This window comes from Cottoperca gobio, chromosome 14 (genome assembly GCF_900634415.1).
Source record: "Cottoperca gobio chromosome 14, fCotGob3.1, whole genome shotgun sequence".
In the NCBI taxonomy this organism is placed as follows: domain Eukaryota; kingdom Metazoa; phylum Chordata; class Actinopteri; order Perciformes; family Bovichtidae; genus Cottoperca; species Cottoperca gobio.
The window spans coordinates 1837425-1858006 of NC_041368.1; the positions used below are offsets into that span (position 1 = coordinate 1837425).

Below are 20582 nucleotides of genomic sequence, written 5' to 3' on the forward strand. Positions count from 1 at the left end.
AAAAATTATATTGTTGCCTTCTCGAAAATCCAATAATTTAAAATCACTGGCTGCCCTATGCATTAAATGATATATGACTAAATGACTAAATAAGCAACAATTAATGTTAAAGTTTTTTGGGAGAATGTTTTTTTTTATATATTATTTATCAAGAGTTTAACACTGAATGGCCTAAAGTAACTAGTGTGGTGCCCGTTCAGCCTCAATAAAGTCAAAGCCCCATTAAATGTGTACGCCCCAAGTTTGGAAGAAAGTCCAAGTTCAGACTGGCCGACACTATAGACCAGAGCTATTCAACTATATTGTTCAGGGGGCCACATAGTCAGAAAGCTAAGACCGGACATTTCCCTGAGTTATTATTCTCGGGGGGTAAATTGTCCCACTCGACCTCTCTCTGGCCTTGGGACCACCTTCTCTTTCTCTAATTTTCCTGCACTTCTACACTAACCTGTTGGATTAAGTGAAGAAACAGACGCATTCTGTTAATAACGATTCTGTCAGTATCACATAGTAACATTTATGTTTTAGTAAAACAGCGCCCCCGCCAGCGCACCAGTAACCGTTCAGGCATAGCGTGGTACTGCAGCATGGGGAGACGACGAGAGCCTTTCAAATCAAAAAGATAATACATTCAGATGAAGTTCTGTGAGAAGTTGATGAAGGAAAAGATGGTAAAATCAGAAAGACACCACAGTAACAGTAGAAAGTGTTGTGTCCAAGTGGTGTTAGTGAAAAGAAAGCCGGACTGCTTTTCCGTGTTGTCCATTTCACGTTAATGAAAACACGACAGTGTACGGTGAGAAGAGGGGTCACTTCCTGGATAGAATTAAATAATACTTTAACACGTGCTCTTTGGTGGATTATGTGTTTGCTGAATTAAAGCCAAAGTTTAGACAGATTCAGAAAAAGACATGTGCATAATCATCAATTTGCATGTAATTGTAATGGACGCTGTAGGAGAGAGTAAAAAGGGTGTAAAAAAACACCCTAAATATGTTTAGAACTACAAATAAATTTTGTTCTGTTGATTCTTGTTTTTGTTTTTTTTGTTTTGCCATCACTTCTCAAAATAAAAAGTCGCTAGATTTGTCGCAAGAGTCGGCAAGAGGATTTGGAAAGTCGGCAGATTTAGCGAGAAAGTCGGCAAGTTGCAACACTGGACACATCCTCATTTCTATCATTGGTAACATAATGGCACGGATAGCTTCACTATTTTGTGAAAAAAAAACATACAGAGACGTCCTATAGTGGCTGTTAGCGGACATGGCCGCGCTTTGTGCGGATGTTGATGCGCAAGTCCGAAAGTCCGTCCAGGCGGGCCAGGTTCTCACAGTTTTATACAGAACCACTGATCCAAATCATTTCACTGCACTCCCTCGGGTCCTCAGCAACACAAACGGCAAGAAACGTCTGTCATAATAGTATGTTTAATTGTCATCAAATAATGATTAAAAAACTTCTGCAAATTCTGATTGGGGCACAAGAATATATGAAATCACCTGTTTTCAACTTCAGCCTCCCCCAAGTCAGACCAGTAAAAAGAGAACAGATAACACAAATACAAAAATATACCTAAACAATCCAAACAGAAAATACTTTATTTGTGTAAGAGCCCATCACTCACGGTAAGAACTTGAGAAATAGGTTTTCAGGGTCTTTAACATTTGTTCATTCTTGAGACACCATGTGTTGAGTGTATGAGTTGGTATTCAAGCATTGAGGTCAATTCTGATGAAACCTCTGACCTGTTGGCTCTCCTGGTACGATGGTGGAGGAACGCTCTGGGTGGCCATCATTGTCACTGCAGGTGCTGGGGACACATGTTGCATCATGGGATAGCTTCACATTTAGACTGTGAAAGAAACAGAAAAAAAAGAGAAACTTAAATTCAGTAGTGATTGTTAATTATATTACAGAAGCAGCCACCAGGTGTTGCTATGATTAAATAATAGGAGATGGGATTCTCACGCAACATCTCACTCTTCCCTCTCACACTTCTTTTTCCCCTTCTCCATTTACTAATTTATTTATTTGCTCTATCTCCCCTCAGCATGTATTGCATAGCTGACAGTCAGCCGTGATGATGTATTAATACTGAGTGATCTAACAATGCTACCAAGCAGAAAGAAATCAAAACAACACAGACTCAATCATGGAGCATTTTACAGAAATACTTTACATACCAGCAGGTTCATAATGACACCGCAAACAAACCCGACTACTTGTTTACCAATTGCAGACAGCTATGCTTGTTTACTAATTACAGTACAGCTGGCTTTAAAGCAATGCATCCTGGTGGAGTCACCTTGGTCGTCTCTATGTGCTGGCTGCTGGTGTTGTTGCGCTGTTACCAAGCCAATCAATAGGGCTAATTAGGGCTCTTGTTGGTGGGCTAATTGCTATTGGCCAGGAGCCCACAGGGCTGAGGGTGGTACCCTGTGGAACACCGCTGTAACCATCACTCCCACCCCCACTGAAGGAGCTAATTGGTTCAAGGGTATATTACACACACATACAAACACAAACACAGACCCCCTACCATCGCTCCAACTTACTATAGGCAGGCACAGCAGGTGCTCCGACCTGAAGCTACAAATAACCTACGTGTATGCACTGCATGAAAACGTTCTGTAAATTAACAGTTTGACCTGAGGGGGGGAAATGGCGTTTTGATGAATGTGAGGGTAAACTTTATCAAACCTTCTATTTATCAAACTGTACTGTTTTTTAACCAATATAAAACCTAAATATAAGCCCTGATCCAACAAATCGAAGTAGATGGAGACTACACAGTTCAATGTGATGCTTTAAACACTGACGGACATATCAACATTTCTTCTAAGTCAGAATGTTCGTGGAATACCTTGAAAAAAACGTCTTATAATGCCACATAGAGCCTTGGCAGGCAGCAAATACAATGGACTAGTGCACTTGGACTGAATGGTATTGACGTTTAGGGAAACTCTTGATTATAATCTAGTGAAAAGCAACTGGTACATCTGAGCAAAACCTCAGTTGTAACTTAAGTTCAGAGCTACAGCATTAGGTAATAAAGATGTGCAGCATGACCACTTCCGCCCAGGTTTTGCAGTATGTGATAGAGTTGAAAGGTTATGGACTGATATCTTTATTAATCAAAATATTTTACATGAATACCATGCAAGGATCATACGAATACTATAAAAGGAAAATCATACACTGATATCATACAAGATGAAAATATACCATAAAAGAGGTTACTATAAATGTATTAATGAATACCCCAGACACTCTACATAGGAATATTACAGGAACATTAAAGAGTGTGTGTCTAAATCTGGCAAAAATTAACACTTCTAAAGCAGTAGTGTGCCGCACTAAGCACTATAAAAGCCCTGTCGTATGCTCCTCCTGTAGTTTCACACATGTGTGTGTTGAGCCCCGCACTCCTCAAATCCAAAGACTCTCTCTGTAGTTTTCAGGTTCCAGCTGCCAAACAGGAAGAGATGCAAACATCCCTCTCTTCAGAATCAGGACAATACAATACATGACGTTTCCCGTCACTGAGCTAATCCCCCACTGAGGCCCAGACTCAATGTCTCTGACTTTTCACCAGAGACAAGACAACTGTCTGAGACCCTTCTCCATCTGGATGGCATCCGAATCCACCACTGCAGCCAACATGTTGATGTTAAATGCTGGTTTCATTGACAAGTTGTTATTTGGGGTTTTCGTTGTAAATCTGCATGTTTTATCATGTCCTACTGTGATTGTGTGTGCTTTGTATGTGTGTGTGTCTGTGTGTTCATTGCAGCACTATATGGGCATAACTGTTTGCGGTGTGTATGTTCACACTTGTTTGTGTTCCATGTGCATGTCTCTGTGAGTCATTGTGTACTGATTGCGTCTCCTGGTTTCTGTTCTCATTCCAAGTGGTATCAGCTGAAAGGCATCTTCTCTGTTATCAGTCCTCATTTTAATTGCAAATGCAGTGAGCGTGTTAGTGATTAAATGGAAAATTGCACATTAATTGATGAGACTGAAGATAAAGCAATTCCAATTACTGCACAGTATTTTAGGCAGCCTCTCAAGTTTTGCCATCCCTCGAAGGAACGGGCCACCAAACGCCAAATTTGAGCAGGCAATCGTGCATCCATAAATATACACACACATGCCTTACACTGGCTGCAGAAGCATGCATGTACATACAAGAACAAACAAGAGCATTGCAAAAACACCAACAAACAGGGCATTTCAACATTGAAATCAAACACACACACACACACACACACACACACACAAAAGTCAAAATCTCTTTAAAAACAGGAGACAATACTCGCCTGGCAACCACTCTCTCTGAACTTGCCAAAGGTGTACGGTTACTCAATAAGTCGTAAAATTTATTTTGAGGACAAATGACATGTTTGTTCCTCAACAAAGGCCTTTGAATTATTACAGAGTTCATAATGCATATCAATTTAAAAGTGCCTGTAGTCGCAATCAAAATTCAAAAGCAAGCATAAAAAGGAAAATGAGAAGTAGGCATAAAATTATTCCAACAAACATCAAAGGGTTTTGTGAATTTGGATTGGAGGCAGTTGTACTCTTTCATCGGATTCTGTGCAGTAAGAAAAGCTTCTATTCAGCATTCAATTTTCCAACAATTCTCAGGCATAGAATGGCCTCTGCTGTATTGATGTCAGGTTAGTCAGTGGCATGGTCGTAGTTTCACCCCGTTTACCACAGGCAATGAAAAATGAAATCCATATCTGGTCACATATGATGTGATCACTGCCTCTGGCTTCCACATTTCAGCCAGATCCAAAGCCTTTTCTGGTCTGCTTTGATTTGAAGGTGAATTCATTGTACTGTGTTGAACTTCAATAAAATCTGGAATGGGAATGCTTCCTGCTACAAACTAAAGTGAAAAAACCCGATCCTCCTTGTGATTTAAACACAAAAAGTGTCATGGAGAACATTTCTTGCACTCCATATTGTGACCTGGTAGGAGTTTTGCACCAGATCATAAAAGCAAGCTTGTGGTAGACAAAGATGTGACCCTCTTTTATGTTAGATCATCAACACTTCACTCTCTGCAAAATCAGGCTAATGAAGCAGTGAACAGAGGTGGCAGGGCTGACAGGGACACACCGGTAGATTTATCATGATGTAAAACTGAAAATAACCATGTTGGTGAGGTGGCTGTTTGATGCAACTAAGACTGGCTTTTATAGCACTCTTGAACAGAGTTCGACTCACTCTCCGACTAAACCAAGGATGGGTGATGATTGCAGTGGAAGTTCTTCAAGAATGAACATATACAGAAACAAGAGTACACACTCCATGCTAGAAGCTCTGTGAGTCTGTACCTGGGTACTTTGAGCTGAATGCTAACATCAGCATGCTAACATGGTAATGTTTAGGAAGTGTAAGATTAACCATTGTCACATCTTAGTTTAGTACATTAGCATAAAGCAGAGGTTGTTTATAATGTCACTAGCTTTGCAGGTAATTGGTCATTAATTGCTGATGTGGCAGTCAGTAGCTATCCATAAATGTTGCTCCATTTTTATTTTATTGTTGTCTTTTCGCCTTTATTATTGGAGCATGTATGGCCTATGAGAGAGATACACTCAACAACATCGGACAAGTAAGCGTGGGGATTGGATTAAGTGGAGGTGACCTCGAGACGATCAACGCCCACATTATCTCCCGACGTCCCAGACAGACCTGCTGGACCTAACGCCATCGAGGGCAGCTTGACCGCCCAGGAGGAGGATTTAAGGCTATTCCAGTATCCAGCCTGCTCCTGGCAGATGTCCGGTTGCAGGAGAATAAGATGGATGAAATAAGACTCGGGCTAACAAAATGATGCAATTATGAGAGAAATTTGACAAATCCATATGATGCCAATTTTTTTACTAAACAATAAGGCTAGTCTGACTTAACTAGTGATCAACTGGATGAAATTCTCAGTATCTTGGAGCTTTCCATAAATAATATCTTGTGCATTTTTATGAAAACAGAGACAGCGTATCACAGTTTCACAATCAAGGCTAGATTTCCTCTCCAAATGTTAAAACAGATTGCAGCAACCATTCTGATACCTGATCGCATATCACACATGTATGAGGGAGAGAACCAGCAGAACAGCCTTTCTGTTGATGTAAGGAGCCGAGGATCTGTCATTTGTACATCCTCCCATCAAATCTCATTTAATCTGCCCTGTTTGAGTTTGTTGGATAAGAGGTTGACCTGCAAATGCAATGAATACCATTTGGAGGTGTCACCTTGGTCAGATATTATGCATCTTGATTCCATGCAAGAGAGGAAGATGAATAAATAAATCAGGTGTTTTTGAATATGAGTAGGATCTAATCATCACCTTATTGTCAGGCCTGATTTACAATGCAAACACCAAGAGGCAAGGCCTTGATGGCGTTGTGTAAAATGGTAGAAGGAAGGGTGGAATAGTAATGAGAATGGAGCAGGGGAGGAGGGGCCCTGTGTACACATTTGTGGTCGGACTCAACACAGAAATCGGAAAATACACAGATCAGAGCGCAAACACCTGCATGGATGGGCATGCATTCAAACATAGGCATGTATTTTAATGCACAAATGCTGAAATTAAAACACAGAGATAGCAAAGCTTCAACTAGTGTCATCCTGGGCAATATCACACACTGTCTCTCGCCCTAATGTAGAAACACACATATATCCCTAAGCACACATACTCAAAGGCGCAAGTGCATACACAGCCGGAGGCGAAAATAGTCTCACTAGTGGTCTTAGGGCTACAAATCCCCCCCAGGCTAAAGCGAGCTCAACACATACTGCAGTCAGGACCCAGTCCACACTCCCAGACCACCTCATTAACCTGAGCCAGCAGTCCTCCCTATACCCAGCCTCGCAACACCCTGCTCCTCACCAGCTCACACTTACAATTCATACAAGCATCATTTATTCACCTGATCTTGTGGATTGGACTCATCTCACACGATAGATAAGGCATGGATTTCAAGCTTGGTGAAGGAAGTTATTGTGGACACTGTTAACTCCGGCTTCAGCAAGATCATGACATAAAAGGTGATGAAGCGTGGTGCACTGATGTAGACCGTTGTTTGAAAGGTTTTGTGTCAAGGGTCGAAGGAAAGAAGTGTGTATATGATTGTATATCTCTGCAGTGTTCTGGAAGGTTTCTCAGTTACCTTTTTGCAGATACTGCAGAAAGGGTCTGTTGTTGAAATAATACACACAAAGAAGAAGTAACTACTTCTGTAATCACCACTTGGCTGAGCATGCTCTGATTTAGATGTAAATCTAGTCTGAAAAAGCAGTTGAGTTGGACATAGAGCGAGGGGAAATTAATTAAATGATCGCAAGCTAGAATCAGCTGTAAACAAATGGCAAGGCTCAGAATGTCTTATGGTCTCACAAGGTTGAAGGTAATGGACGCAGGCATCAGCAGCTCATTGGGAGGAAACTGAAAGAAAAATGTCAAAGATTTGTATTTTGGTATTTTTTAGTAAAACTAATTTGCCACATCGTCATTGTCAACATGATGCTAAACACGTCCTTTGGTGTGTTCCTCTTCCCACTCACAGTGCTGACTTCACTCAAATGGTTCCTCTGACTCGTCCTTATCAATTTCCAATGACATTTTATGCTTGAATTTAAATCTATAACCTTTCCCGATTATTCTTTCATACTGAACTTCTTAATGAACGCCCTTCACATATTCAAATTTGCCCCACAGCCATAATGAAGACACAAGGAATTCTCTCGGGTATGACAGTTTGCAAGATTCATCGCTTTCTTTCTAACTGCTGACAATGGCGTCAGTGCTCCAATCTGACTGCAATTCTTGTTTTTTTTGTATTTATGCAAATGTTTGTTTGGATATTACAGATTCCGGTCTGATTGTGTTCCTTCCTGCTTTAAGAAATTAGATTAAAATCTCAAGTAAAATGGATGGTGGTAAAACTACAGTACAGTGGAACATTTTTGTAATTCCCCAAGGACAAGTGGTTTGCATGCAAATAACCTTATTAGCATAGCTAAAAGCCCTTCTTATAATGAGGTGAGTTTTTTCTGAGGAGGCTAAACATATAAGACAAAGATGAAAAGAATATCCAGGCTGCAGGTAAATGATTGTACCATCTTTAATCATCTGTATCAAGAGGTACCTGATTTTCACCCTTTTTTTTACTTCACTAAAAAAGTAGGGAAAAAAAGGTCCATATTTATGGTTTCTATTCTATTCATGCTTCTTCTATTAAAATAGAAAAGAAAACAAGCATTCAAAGGGTTCTGCATTACAATGATGCTTACTTTTAATTGTTACATGTTGACTCATACAACATAGATACAAAATACTGATTTAAAATTTTAAGATTATTTTGAGAAATGTTTGAGAAACAGTGCATACAACATAATGCTAAAATGTTCTTTTTCATTGTGTTTTAATGATAGCTTTAATAATTATACAGATCATACATGGTTGACAGCAATAGTTATATATTCCAAGCTGCATCCTAATAGATATGGTGCAGGCATTGGATTGGATAATTAGGAGGTGGGTAAAAAAATGGACCACAGACAGCAGAGCAACTAAACATGTGTATTACATTTAGTACTGTATATAAGATGGATATTGGAGAAATTAAGTATAAATATTACCCCAATATGGGTACAAATTTGCTGCATCATCGAATTTGCCTCAGTTATCAATCAAATTATGTCAAATTATTTTTATAATAATCATCAAACATATTATAATGACAGACGTCTCTGTGTGTGCATATGTGTGTGTATCCGAGTTTTGATTATGTCGTCATCCCTTAATAATCCCTTAATAATCTCTTAAAAAATGAGGATGTGTGGGTTTGTGTGTGTGTGTTAAACACTCTGCACGTTTATCTGTACCGTTACGTATTAGGTGCCCCAAGAGGCGTAAAAGGTGCAACGCCCTTTAAAGGAAGACACTAGGTCTCTATGTGTGTCTGAACTTCGATTGTCTTCTGCTTTTGCACTCATGATGCGTAGACTGTAGCGTTGCTAGCGTACACTCGTGCATAGACTCGAAGACTTCAAAAACCCAACAAGCAGCGGCACAAGAACTGAGATCCTCTTCGCTGTGAAGTCAGTGTTCACTCATGAATGTGAAACCAGCTTCCCATTGGCTACAGTTCGTGGAGGTTTGTTTCCTCCCAGTAGGTACAGAACGCTCCTCAATCTTCCTACATAGAAAATGATAATAAGAACATGGACACGCTCCACTAAATATACGACACGTAGCAAACATGGTGCATGGCGACCAAATGGTTGTCGGCCCTGCTTCAGGGAACTTATTTTTGTTTCAGCACACACATGAACACACACACTTCTAGTAGGTGGGGTAGTGCCAGCATTGCACTCCCCTCCACCAACATAAATAGCACTGCAACACTGCTGTATGGTGCAAAAGGCTCAGTGAATCATGGATGAGATGATGTTTAGTATAACGTGCAAAGATCTCAAGCCATATTTTTCTTGTTGTCAACAAATTAAATTAAGGTACCAAAATAAACAATGAAAGTAGGCCATCTACTAACAAGTATTGTCTGTATCCAAAGCCTGACATATCATATTCCTCTGTGCTAGAGCTCCATTGTTGTCTAAAAACTAAAAACTCATCAATGAGCCACACTGTTGCACTCGGTGACATGTTCCTCGATTACGTAGAACACGAGCACTGCAGTTTATTTTGACTCAATCCCACACTCCGTCCAGCTGCTGTAAATACTCACTGGCACATAAAATCAGCAGATAAAAATAGTCTGCAGCAAATGCACTATTTATTCCTGTTTGAGTAGGGTTAGCCAAAAACCTCAGTGGCCAGCTGTTTTAGGAAATTACTGAGCCTACAGAGTCAACAGCCAAGCTAGATGCTGTGAGGCTGCACTCAGGTACAGCACTGCTTTGGGTTGAATGCTAATGTCAGCATGCTAACATACAATGTCAATGCTAACATGCTGATGTTAAGCAGGTATAATATTTAAAGTGGCAATAATAAAATGTTTGCTTTAAGTTATCATTATAAAATAAATGTTGATCGCTAACTGTAAAAACTCTACGGCAAAAAATTCCCTGTCGACGGAGGAGTTGAAAAAGGTGAAGAGGAAGTGTAGAACATTTGTTCTACTAAGCTAGAGCAGTAATCAAAAAGTAACTAACCTTCCTACTTATTAATACTACCAGGTGTCTTAGTCTGCCTGTATCACAGCACAGAGATCGGGGTTTCTAGTTCTTTGGGATTCTCTTGGTTGTGTCTTGCTTTGGATAATAATGTTATCCAGGCTGCTCTCGGTAGAAACGCTGCTAAAGGTATATGAACAAGTACGTCGATCTTCTTGGTCATATTAAAATAAATGAAGAGAAAATATAGTATATGTCACCATCTTAGTTGTGCAGTTTGGAGACAAATGCAGTGTGTCCTGTGTCGTTGGTAGCTTTGAGGAAAACAGAAAGAGATCCGGTTGTCTTTGCAACAGCGGCAACAACAATAATACCATTTGGAAACGTTAAGGGGGAGGAAGATATCCGTTTCCACTTTAACATATTCACCATCTTAGTTTAGCACATTAGTATGCTAACCTTTGATAATTAGTACTAAAAACAAGTACAGCTGAGGCTGATGGGAATGTCATTAGTTCTGCAGGTATTTGGTCACAAACCAAAGTTTTGGACAAATTGGAATTTTGACCAGATGATGACGCCCAATGAAAAGTCAGGAGGTCGACAAAATAATAACAATTCATCCTTTGGGTAACACAATTGCCTTTTGTTTTGAACCAATCTATCTAAAGGTTTCGGTCTGGAACAAAGTGGTGGACAGACCAACTGACAGCTAAAACTGAAACTATACACTAAATTCATGAACAGTTTGCAGAAGGAACCAATGGTATTGGGGCTGAGAGCCACGGACTGAGTAGGGAAGTTAAAAGTATTGGGGCACGTACTGACTTCCATGAGATTTGTTAGAAAAATATTAAATATTGGCAGCCTTATTCCTCAAGGTTGGACTTAATGGTAGGTCATATGGGACGACCTGGCATGTCTCCTTCACATCCCACCAGATGAAATGACACATTTTCATCAACATATATGGGAAGTACAGCTTCATTAATTATGTCTTGATTAATAGTGACACTGGTCCCTTCTACTGAAATTTAACATGGAGTTCAGTGTCAAAGAAGAAAAGTGACCTGATGTTTTATTTAACACATCCTGTTTTCTCTGCCAAAGAGATTCATGGATGTTTTAGTATGAAATATGTACATACACGCATGTACTCCCGCATGTACCTTTCAATCCATTCAGCTGTGTTCATCCAACGCCAAGAATAGTAGCTAAGGCATTTCGATGTTGCAAGGCTGTGCAGGGCCGAGTGTCTGCGTCCCGCGGTCGACACATACAGAGGAGGAGCATTTCCTTTTGCTAAGCTGATAACCATCACAACACTGAAGGTAGAAAAATTCAAGCTGAAATTGGAACGGCCAAGCTCATGGAGAGGAAATGTAATCTACAAGAGTTGTGTCCCCCACCACCACACTTCAGTCCTCCTCTTCCTCCACTGTCATGTTTGCTGGCACATACATTGTGCATCTTATCTGGCGTTGCATCTGCGAGGTTCCTTTTTCCCTGCAAAGATACCTCCTTATCACAGTGAGTGAGCACCATCCGTGTCACTCTGGAACAACTTTAGCTACTGGTGTGGGGACGTGAGTGAATGACACAGGATGCAGGGTGGTTTATACTCTAACCTAATTTAACTCTACACATAATAAACAATACAGTCCTGTGTGTACCAAGTGTTCGCTTTAATGCAAAGAGTTGACAACTCAAACTCAAAAGCATTTGAACTAAAAGGGATGTGATATTAATTCCCTTTTCACTTGTTCCTTGCTGAATTGAATAGTGGAAATTAAGTGGCTCATTTGGCCTAATTTCTTTCTGACTATGAGCAGAACATTTGAAACAAGCACCTGCTAATACATGCTTAGCCAGTTCTTAGAAGATAACAGCATTTGTTTTGCTCACCCTTGCTGCTTCCATACCTGTTCTGAGAGGCTTAGTACTACTTGTTTGATTTGTCCTGAGGGTGGCGCCACATAATCAGCTCATCGGTGAAGCTCTATGGCCAACCATGTCTCCTAGAAATGTACTCATTTGTTTTGCTAAATGGACTGCTTTTATATAGCGCTTTTCTAGTCAATGCGACCACTCAAATACATGTCAGCATTCACCCATTCACACACATTCATACAGAGGCAGAGGCTACATACAAGGTGCCACCTGCTCATCAGGAATGATAGACATTCACACACACTCACACTGTCATGCCATCGGGAGCAATTTGGGATTCAGTATGTTGCCCAAGGACACTTCGACATGTTGACCACAGGGATCGAACCACCGGCCCTCCATGTGGTGGACAACCTCTACCTCAACACATGTTGATTGAAACATAATTGTTGGCTGGACTATGTTCAGTGGCAAAGTTTTTAAACTCAACTCACTCAAAAAAATTATAATGGGAAAAACAGAATTGCGAGTGTCTCGAAAGGAATTTGCTGTTGCAAATTAGTAACAGCATTTCGAGGAGACAAGGTTGCTTTGTCAGACTTGAGTACTGTTAGCTATGCTTTGAGCTAAGTAAGGTTTATGTGTCTGCCATAAGCTCATAAGGATGTTCGCATTTAGCATGTAAAATTTAGCATCTCTCCTCATAAGTATGTTAACAATAGCATGTAAGCTATTCAATGCAGTATACCAAGAAATCAATTTACAGTTAAGATGGTCTTTATATCCAAATAATAGGCTTGCAAATATAAATAGGATGCATGTTACCATGGGAACACAGCTAATGCATACCATGTTAAACAGTTAATGTGTTCAGGTTCATAGTATACACATCGTGAATCAGACATATATAGTAAGATATAAAAGGATCTACTAAAGAGGGCTTGGTTATTTACTTTAGAGCTTTTAGAGATATTATAACATAGGCTACTAACTATACCTAGAGGTAAGATGTTTACATGAAAGAATGCCATTTTGCACACACTTCTGTGGGAGTTGACAGCTTTCCGTCCACCAAAACTGGCTGCACTGTATGTACAGCAAATATGTCTTTATTTGATTTAAGAAATCTGCTAGCTTTGTGAACACATTTACAAACAAAAGGGAAATCACCCCCTAGTTAATAATGTTTTCTATTTGTTTGTGATCTGTCTTTTAAACAGGTAGTTTAGCATGTTTGCAATGATTGAGAGTCCATTGAGTCCATTGAGATCCGCGGAGAAAATCCCAAACTGTGTTACAGGCAGCACATCCCCCTGGGATGTTAGAGGTTGAATTCTCCTGGACTCCTGTGTAGGTGTGAATTAGTTAAAAATCGGAAATATTATACCAAACTGAAAGTGAAATCTCACTTTAAATTACCCCAGGCATCTACAGAAGGCCCTGTTGCACTACCCCCACCAACACCACCAATACACACACAGACAAACTCCACTCCCTCACAATGAGATCAGCAGAAAGGAATATTTGAGGAGAGTGGTGGGGGATTAATGAGAAGGGGATTAGCAGGTGGTTGGCTCTCTCTCTATGTCTATGTGTGCCTGTGCATGTCTGTGTGTGTCTGCAGTGTTAGCCACTTGAGTGTCAGCACAGATCTGGTTGGGAAGGGGAAGGGTGACTTTGTATTGGAGGGAAAAGGAAGGCAGGCAAAGAGATGCTGCAGTCCAGACAGAACCAGAGGATGACTGAGCAGACTGGCATGTGTGACGAGTCTGCATTTGAGGAGCCCGGCCACGGAAGTGGCAGGTCAGACCCTCTGAGTATGCAAAGGAGGGAGTGAAGAGGAGACATCTGACAACTAGGTTTGGTAGAGGTATGGCTATGTTACTTGCAGCAAAACTGTCCAACGTCATATGCGTACCACTAGAAGGTATATTTATAATATATGTAGTAATAACTGAAATATGTTTGTATTTCATAGAAACCTATATACACACACACTTCTAAATGTGTCTAACTTTGTTTACTATCGATGTCACTGCTGTTTAGATACCAGTAAATCTAGACTAGTCGAGACGGCTTCATATTCTATGCTACATAGTTTTCTACATCTATACTTCTCAGATGTTTATGTATAACATAAGCTGCTTCAATATCAGATCATGAAGAAAAAAAACATGTGCAACATCAGTCAAGCTTTATCCTGCACTGAGCAATACAAGTGGTGAAAACTGATGAAACCTTATTGAGAATGAACCTGCTGAACAAGTGAGTAAGTAAACTATCTACAGCTCCATCTGTTTAGCCTGTAGCCTATTAGTTTACATATTGATGCCCTTTTGCATTATTGGAAGTCCTGCTGCTTTACGTACTAGTGGTTCCTGTTCACACTGAACAGACAACAATCACAAACAATCTGAATCTGATGATTATGAGATAAGATCAGATAAGGTGAGCGCACAGTAGTACTTCTACTACTGCAGTTGATCCAAAACTGAAGCTATCTGGAAAAGAAGTCAGACAGAGGGGAACAAGCAGAAAGTGAAGTGGAGCTGCAGTCGTCTGCAGATAGAGGCAACGAGTCAGCGACTGGCAACAGAGGAAAGTGTGGTTTCAGTATTACTGAGTCATTTAGAAATGATTATAATTCTGGATCAATGCATGACATGAAGAATTGGTTGCTGCTGTTATTTATTATTATTCTACAATTCAAAACAACAATACACATGCCAAAAGACTTCGAAGCAAAGTGGGGCTGATAGTCTGGTGCCTTGCTGCAATTTAAGCCAAAAGTTAGTATTTATTTTAAAGAAGATAGTAACTGTGGTCACCACGATGTGGATTATCTTCTACAGTACAAAATATTTTTTAAATGAAACACCTCAGTGCCCCGCCTCTGGATATTGTTATAGACTAAACCCTAGTAATAAATTCAATTAAAAAATTATAGCAGATTTAATGTGGAGTGGATCTTCACAAAAAACAGTTACCTTGTCTGAGAAGATGCCATTTTTGTGTGTTTTTTAAGTCGATGGTACCTGGTCAAGAAGAGACTTTCAGGCTCTAAAGCATCTTTCTGAAAGGAGAGACAAACATGAAAGCAGCAGGACAACACGGTAAAATGGGGCAAACAGGTATGTGCTCGGATTATCACCCGTGTTAAACTGGGTGGGAAATGTGATGCGTAAGTCAAATTGTAAAATTGTGTAAATGAAATCTGTGTAAAGTAGTTGTTGCTCCACCATTTATTTCCACCTAAAAAACGTGACTGAATGTGAAGACCAAATAATGAGGCCAACACCATGGTATTTGCTGCTCTTGGTTGAACGGCCTCTGTTTGTATTAGAGTCAGGGGGCAAAGAGGGCCGGCAGCCGAATGGAATTCATGGAAACACCAAACAAACCCATATTAAATTTCCCCTGAAATGCCATGGGGAGAGGTGTAGAGCATGCAAGGCAGGGGAGGACGGACAGAGAGATGGACAGCAGAGGTAAAGAGACACAAGCAGAAGAGGGAGCGAGAGGAGAAGGCAAACTATGACAAAAAGAGGGGGGGGGGTGGTTAGAGAGCTTGAAATAAATGGGAAAGTGGGAGAAAAAGGGGTAAGAAGATGAGCTGAGGCAGAGAAAGACAGTAGGGTGGATATGGGGAGTCGAGATGGGATTGGAGAGTGCCAGGTCATGCTAGTGGAAAAATAATTTGTTAGATGAGAAAAGAAGGTAAGAGTGGCAGAAGTAGAAGGACTTATCAACAGCACAAGAGAATGGGTTTAAAGAGTCCACCCTCAAACTCTGCAACAAAGGAACAGAGGGGAACATCTGTGTGAGGCGTGGCCACACGCTCTGAATCTTCACAGATATTTGACCAGTTTTATAATATAAAAATACAATTTGAGACTTTCTTCTCCAGCAGTCAAACATTAACCGCTATTTACATATTGATCCTGATAAATAATCGAAGTTATCAATAATAGCCTGCATCGTCATACTGATGAGTTAAGAATCAGTGCTCTGAAATGAGAATTAATACAAATCTATTTCCTATTTGTTTTTAGGGCAAAAGCAGCCTGGAGTCAAATGAAAACATATTTTCTAATTCAACATGCGAAGACAAATTTGCATTTGCAACACAGAAAAATCTAAACTGCCTCAGGTCCAAAACTATTTCTGATCATACGTAGTTAACGTGGCAGGTAACTTTGAACTGCAGCGTGTTTGGACTTTTGACCTGAGTTCACTACAGCCTGCAATAGTGACCAGAAGTTAAAAAGACAAAAATGGAAATGGAAGAAAGGAAACAATGGACGGGCCAATCGACACTGAGCATATCTTATTTTTTCTTCTCTGATGACAGGTTTAAGACAATAGTTGTCGTACACACAAACATTTTATGAATGAACAGCTTCTTCTGGTTTCATCCTTCAGTGGAACATTAAGAATAAGTCTACCAACACATACGTGATTAATTGTTGTTACAAAATGACTAGTTTACTGTGTAGTTAAAAGGAGGACAGAGACAAAGAAGATACAGCCACCTCAGACTGCAAGGAATACGCAAAGATGTATACATACTTGAGAGACAAAAACAAAAGCTACATGTCAGCTTTTAAATGGGGAAATAACTCTCTGAACACAAAACTGCAGGTGCCTCAACATCAACCCCATGGGGAGGACGTTTGACAAACCAGAGGTAGTCCATGAGCCAGATCAAGGTCTACTTTGAGGCTCTAAAGCCTCACATTCTCCCTCTCCGTTGCCCCCCCCCCCCACCACCTCTCTCGGCTAAAGGGACATCTGGAGCACATTAAGGCACTAAGGACATTGGATCTCCCCAGAGCGCTAGACTGGATGGGTGGCCCACTGTAGCCCCCTTTCAGCAGCAGGGCCCGGCTCTACCTGATTGATAGAGGGAGCCCCACACGCACACTTAACACTCACACACACACCGACAAATCCCACACAGTTGACATACAGCATGGACCATTGAAACATCGGTGGTGCTGCTAACATGGATTAGTATGGACACAAGTACTTCCACCTTTCACTGTGTTTAGTTTGGCCTATCAATCATGCTATGGCTACATGATACACTTAATATGCTGTACATTCCTACAATGTTAGCCCATGTATTACAAGGGAATTTAGAGCTGGCGTGTTGAAGTGCAATGTCATGGTAATCAATAAACACAAACTGGCTTGCTTTTAATGTAGGCAACAAAGCCAGACATATGGAAGTAATAGGGGAACATGAATACTATGAACTTCATGGACAATGTACTATTTCTACAATGCCTAAAGATTTTCAAAGCATTCCTTGACACCTCATTCACACAAATAAAGATTCAAATCAAAACATATCTTGTTTTTAGGATCGTACTTTTTCATTAAAGCACGGGACAGACGTTTCTATAGGATTCTTCTCAGCAGATGCTCCCTATGCCATAAGAAAACACAAACTTTTTCAAAAGGAGGAAAGTTCAAAGAACCTCCTCATTTCCAGTAAATTGCTTTGCCTGATTTGCCATTTCAAATAAATTGCAGTGTTGGCCAAAATGTACAATTCACAGGAAGTCTTCCCCTCAGCCACACAGAAGAAGTTAATCCATATTTCACGTTTGAATATAAGATGGAAGCGGAGAAAAGGGGGAAGGAAAGAGAAGATAGGTAACTCCTTGCCAGGAGATGAGGAGCAGGAGGGGAGGGATGGCGGGAGAAGCTGTGGAAGTGGAGAAAAGGCGAGAGAATGGGAAGAAACAGGCGCCATTTAGAGTAAATGGCATCCAAAAACCCTCTCCAATTATCTTTGCCTGCCATGCCAGTGAGACTGACTTAATTAAAACGACTTGAGAGGGAGGGGAGAGAGGAAGGAACTGCCAGTGATTGAGGGGGCAGGCAGGCGACGTATCTGCACCGAAACACAAAGCTCAGGCATCGCGCAGGCTGTCGACCACTCTCCCTTTTCAATTCTCGACTTCAAAAGAGAATAAAGAAATAATAATAAAAAAGAGAGGGGGCTCTCACCATTCGCAGCCATGTAATTGCGCTATTGAAATCCTACATTTTTTTATCATTGTTGGAATATCCGTTGAGGGGAAAGAGGAATGTATAAAATGGATAATAAAACTGCTTTTTTTGTTCTTGTCTGACTCCCCCCCTTCTATAATCCTTCTGCTTTTTTCTGAGGAAAAACCTCTGACAGTGACCTTTTCGCATGAGGTCTGTTTCTATGGAAACAACGTCTAGCCCCTCTATGTTTGGTGTTTTCTTGTCATCGGGTGGCCAAAACTGGCCCACTTGTGACTAAGAGGAAGAATGCATCACATTTAAAGATGTGTCTGTGTGTCTTGTATTTCATGTTTCCACTGGTGTGCATCTACAGGCCGGAGAAGAAGCAGAGAACATCCACTGCTGCAAAGATATGGAATCATGCAAAGATATGAAATCATGCAGAGCATTTTGACAACAGAAGTTTTGTTTCTGACTTGTGCTCATGCTCTCAAAGCATCAAGACATCACCTAGGGAGCAATCTGATCGTATCTTAAGAACCAGACATTAGGATTTGTACTATGTGTTGTGTTAAATGATTAACCAATGGCGTATAGGTTACCCACTATTAGTCAACAGTAGCTACAGTTGTTGTGATTCATTGGTTTATTTATTTATTCATATTGACGTTCAAGTTTGCCTCAGCTTTGAATAGTCATTTTAAGTCTGATATTTTTCCACAAAAAGTTCAATGACATTATCAAAAAAGCATCAGAGTTAACAATTTTTCATGTATGCCTTATCTCAACATTTGGAAATAATTTGGGTACCAATTCATTTTAGGTTTCACATTTTGTGTAACACCCATGGGAGGCTGTGAACTGAGAAAAACTTTGGTGCTTCAAATAACAACATTTTAACCTGTCACATGGCTTTTATTTTGAAAAGTTGCCAAAAATCCAAATGTTTCATCTGCTGCACTTTAAATGTTTTACAGTGTTTGGCATTCATGGTATGAAAAACTACAATACAAATATTATAATAAAGTTATTACATGAAGTATCACAAATATCAAAGATCACAGCATAACACGCATTATCCTGCAATATTCTACCACAGGAGGTTCAAAAATGCCATTTAGTGCAATACATTTACATACACTTATTATAAAGACAATTTAGATCTCAAATGTGTTGCTTTTATTTACATGTGTTGCTTTCCGAATACTTTTCAAACTCATTGTACTTTAAGATGGGAGTGAATTGAAATTCCATTTGCACAAAACTATGTGCTGCTGATGTGAAGTCAAACTCTTCTCCATGAACACATTCAGTCACACACACAAGCACACACTCCTCTCACACCTTGATCAGCCAATACACAGTAACTGCTCAAGTGTCACAGCTAACACCTGTTACTGTGCTTTTGTCTTGAGAGCTTATTGTAATAGACTGTACAGTATTTCTCACTAAACATAACACAAACGCAGATTCATCAAATGTGTTTGCACAGAAGGTTGGTGGGCGCTATAATTTGAAGTTTAAGTGTGAAAATACACTGTAGATGATAATTGCCAGGATTGGGCAACCACTGCATCAATATACATTGGCTGGAAAGAGTAGAGTGGATAAAAATCAAAGTAAAAAAAACCAACCAGCAATGATTAAAACTTTAAAATGACCCGTTGGTGCATTTGTGTAAAAGTCAATGTATTTGCAGGTCATTGCATAACATGACATTTTACAGTAAGAAATCATTTTACTTATACATAAACTTCACATAAGTCTTCTGAGACAACACACTGCTTTTTAATATTAGTAAAAAACTGTTTTCTTATATGTCTATATATATTGCATTTGATTAATCACTGTCTGAGATTTGAAATGTGAAGGTAAAAGACAGAATGTCAGTGTGTAGAGAGGAGAGGGAGGGCTGAGTTAGCATGACAACCGCTATTTTGATGGGGCCTAAGCCAAGTATTTCCACATATCCACGTTCCCTCTCCCATTCATCCCCTGTCCTCCCTGCTTTTCCATCTCCAGAGCCCTCCCTCTCCTCTGCTCTCTTCTCCATCCCCCCATCTTCTCTCTCATTCCTTCCCGCCATTGCTCTCTGTTCTTTCTTCCTAAACTCCTCACATTCTCCTTTTTCACTGATCTCTCCCCCCCCCCCTGCTTTACTTTTTCTCAATGTCTTGCCTTGCTCAGGGAGCTTCTGTTGTGTTGAGCTCAGAGAATAGTTAGAGAAAAAGAAGGAGAGACAGAATATTAAAAAACCTCATTGTGGTTTAAATGTGGTTGTTTGTTGGTTTTGGGGGGAAAGTGACTCTGTGCATTGCTTTGGCCGTGCAACACATTGTCTGAGGAAACATCTCATGCCAACAGTCTCTGAATTGAAAGAGATACAGATAAAATGAGGCTCAACTCTGTACCTTTAACCCCAAGTTGCTTCTCGCTGGGCGCATTGTTCTCCCCACTCGCTCGCACACATACACAGACACTGTACACACACATGCACAAACACACACACCATCACAGTCTCAGCTCCAGTT

At 40.3% G+C, this 20582-nt stretch overlaps 1 protein-coding gene across 5 annotated transcripts in view; it reads right to left on the reverse strand.

Moving 5' to 3' along the window:
* Positions 1–20582, reverse strand: part of LOC115019036 (pbx/knotted 1 homeobox 2) — an 87761-nt gene that overhangs the window by 35255 nt on the left and 31924 nt on the right. For all 5 annotated transcript variants that reach the window (XM_029448354.1, XM_029448358.1, XM_029448353.1 and 2 more), the window contains one exon: positions 1746–1852. In XM_029448354.1, the coding sequence (XP_029304214.1) occupies positions 1746–1832 (87 nt within the window). In that variant the 5' untranslated portion in view covers positions 1833–1852. The remainder of the gene's footprint in view (positions 1–1745; positions 1853–20582) is intronic.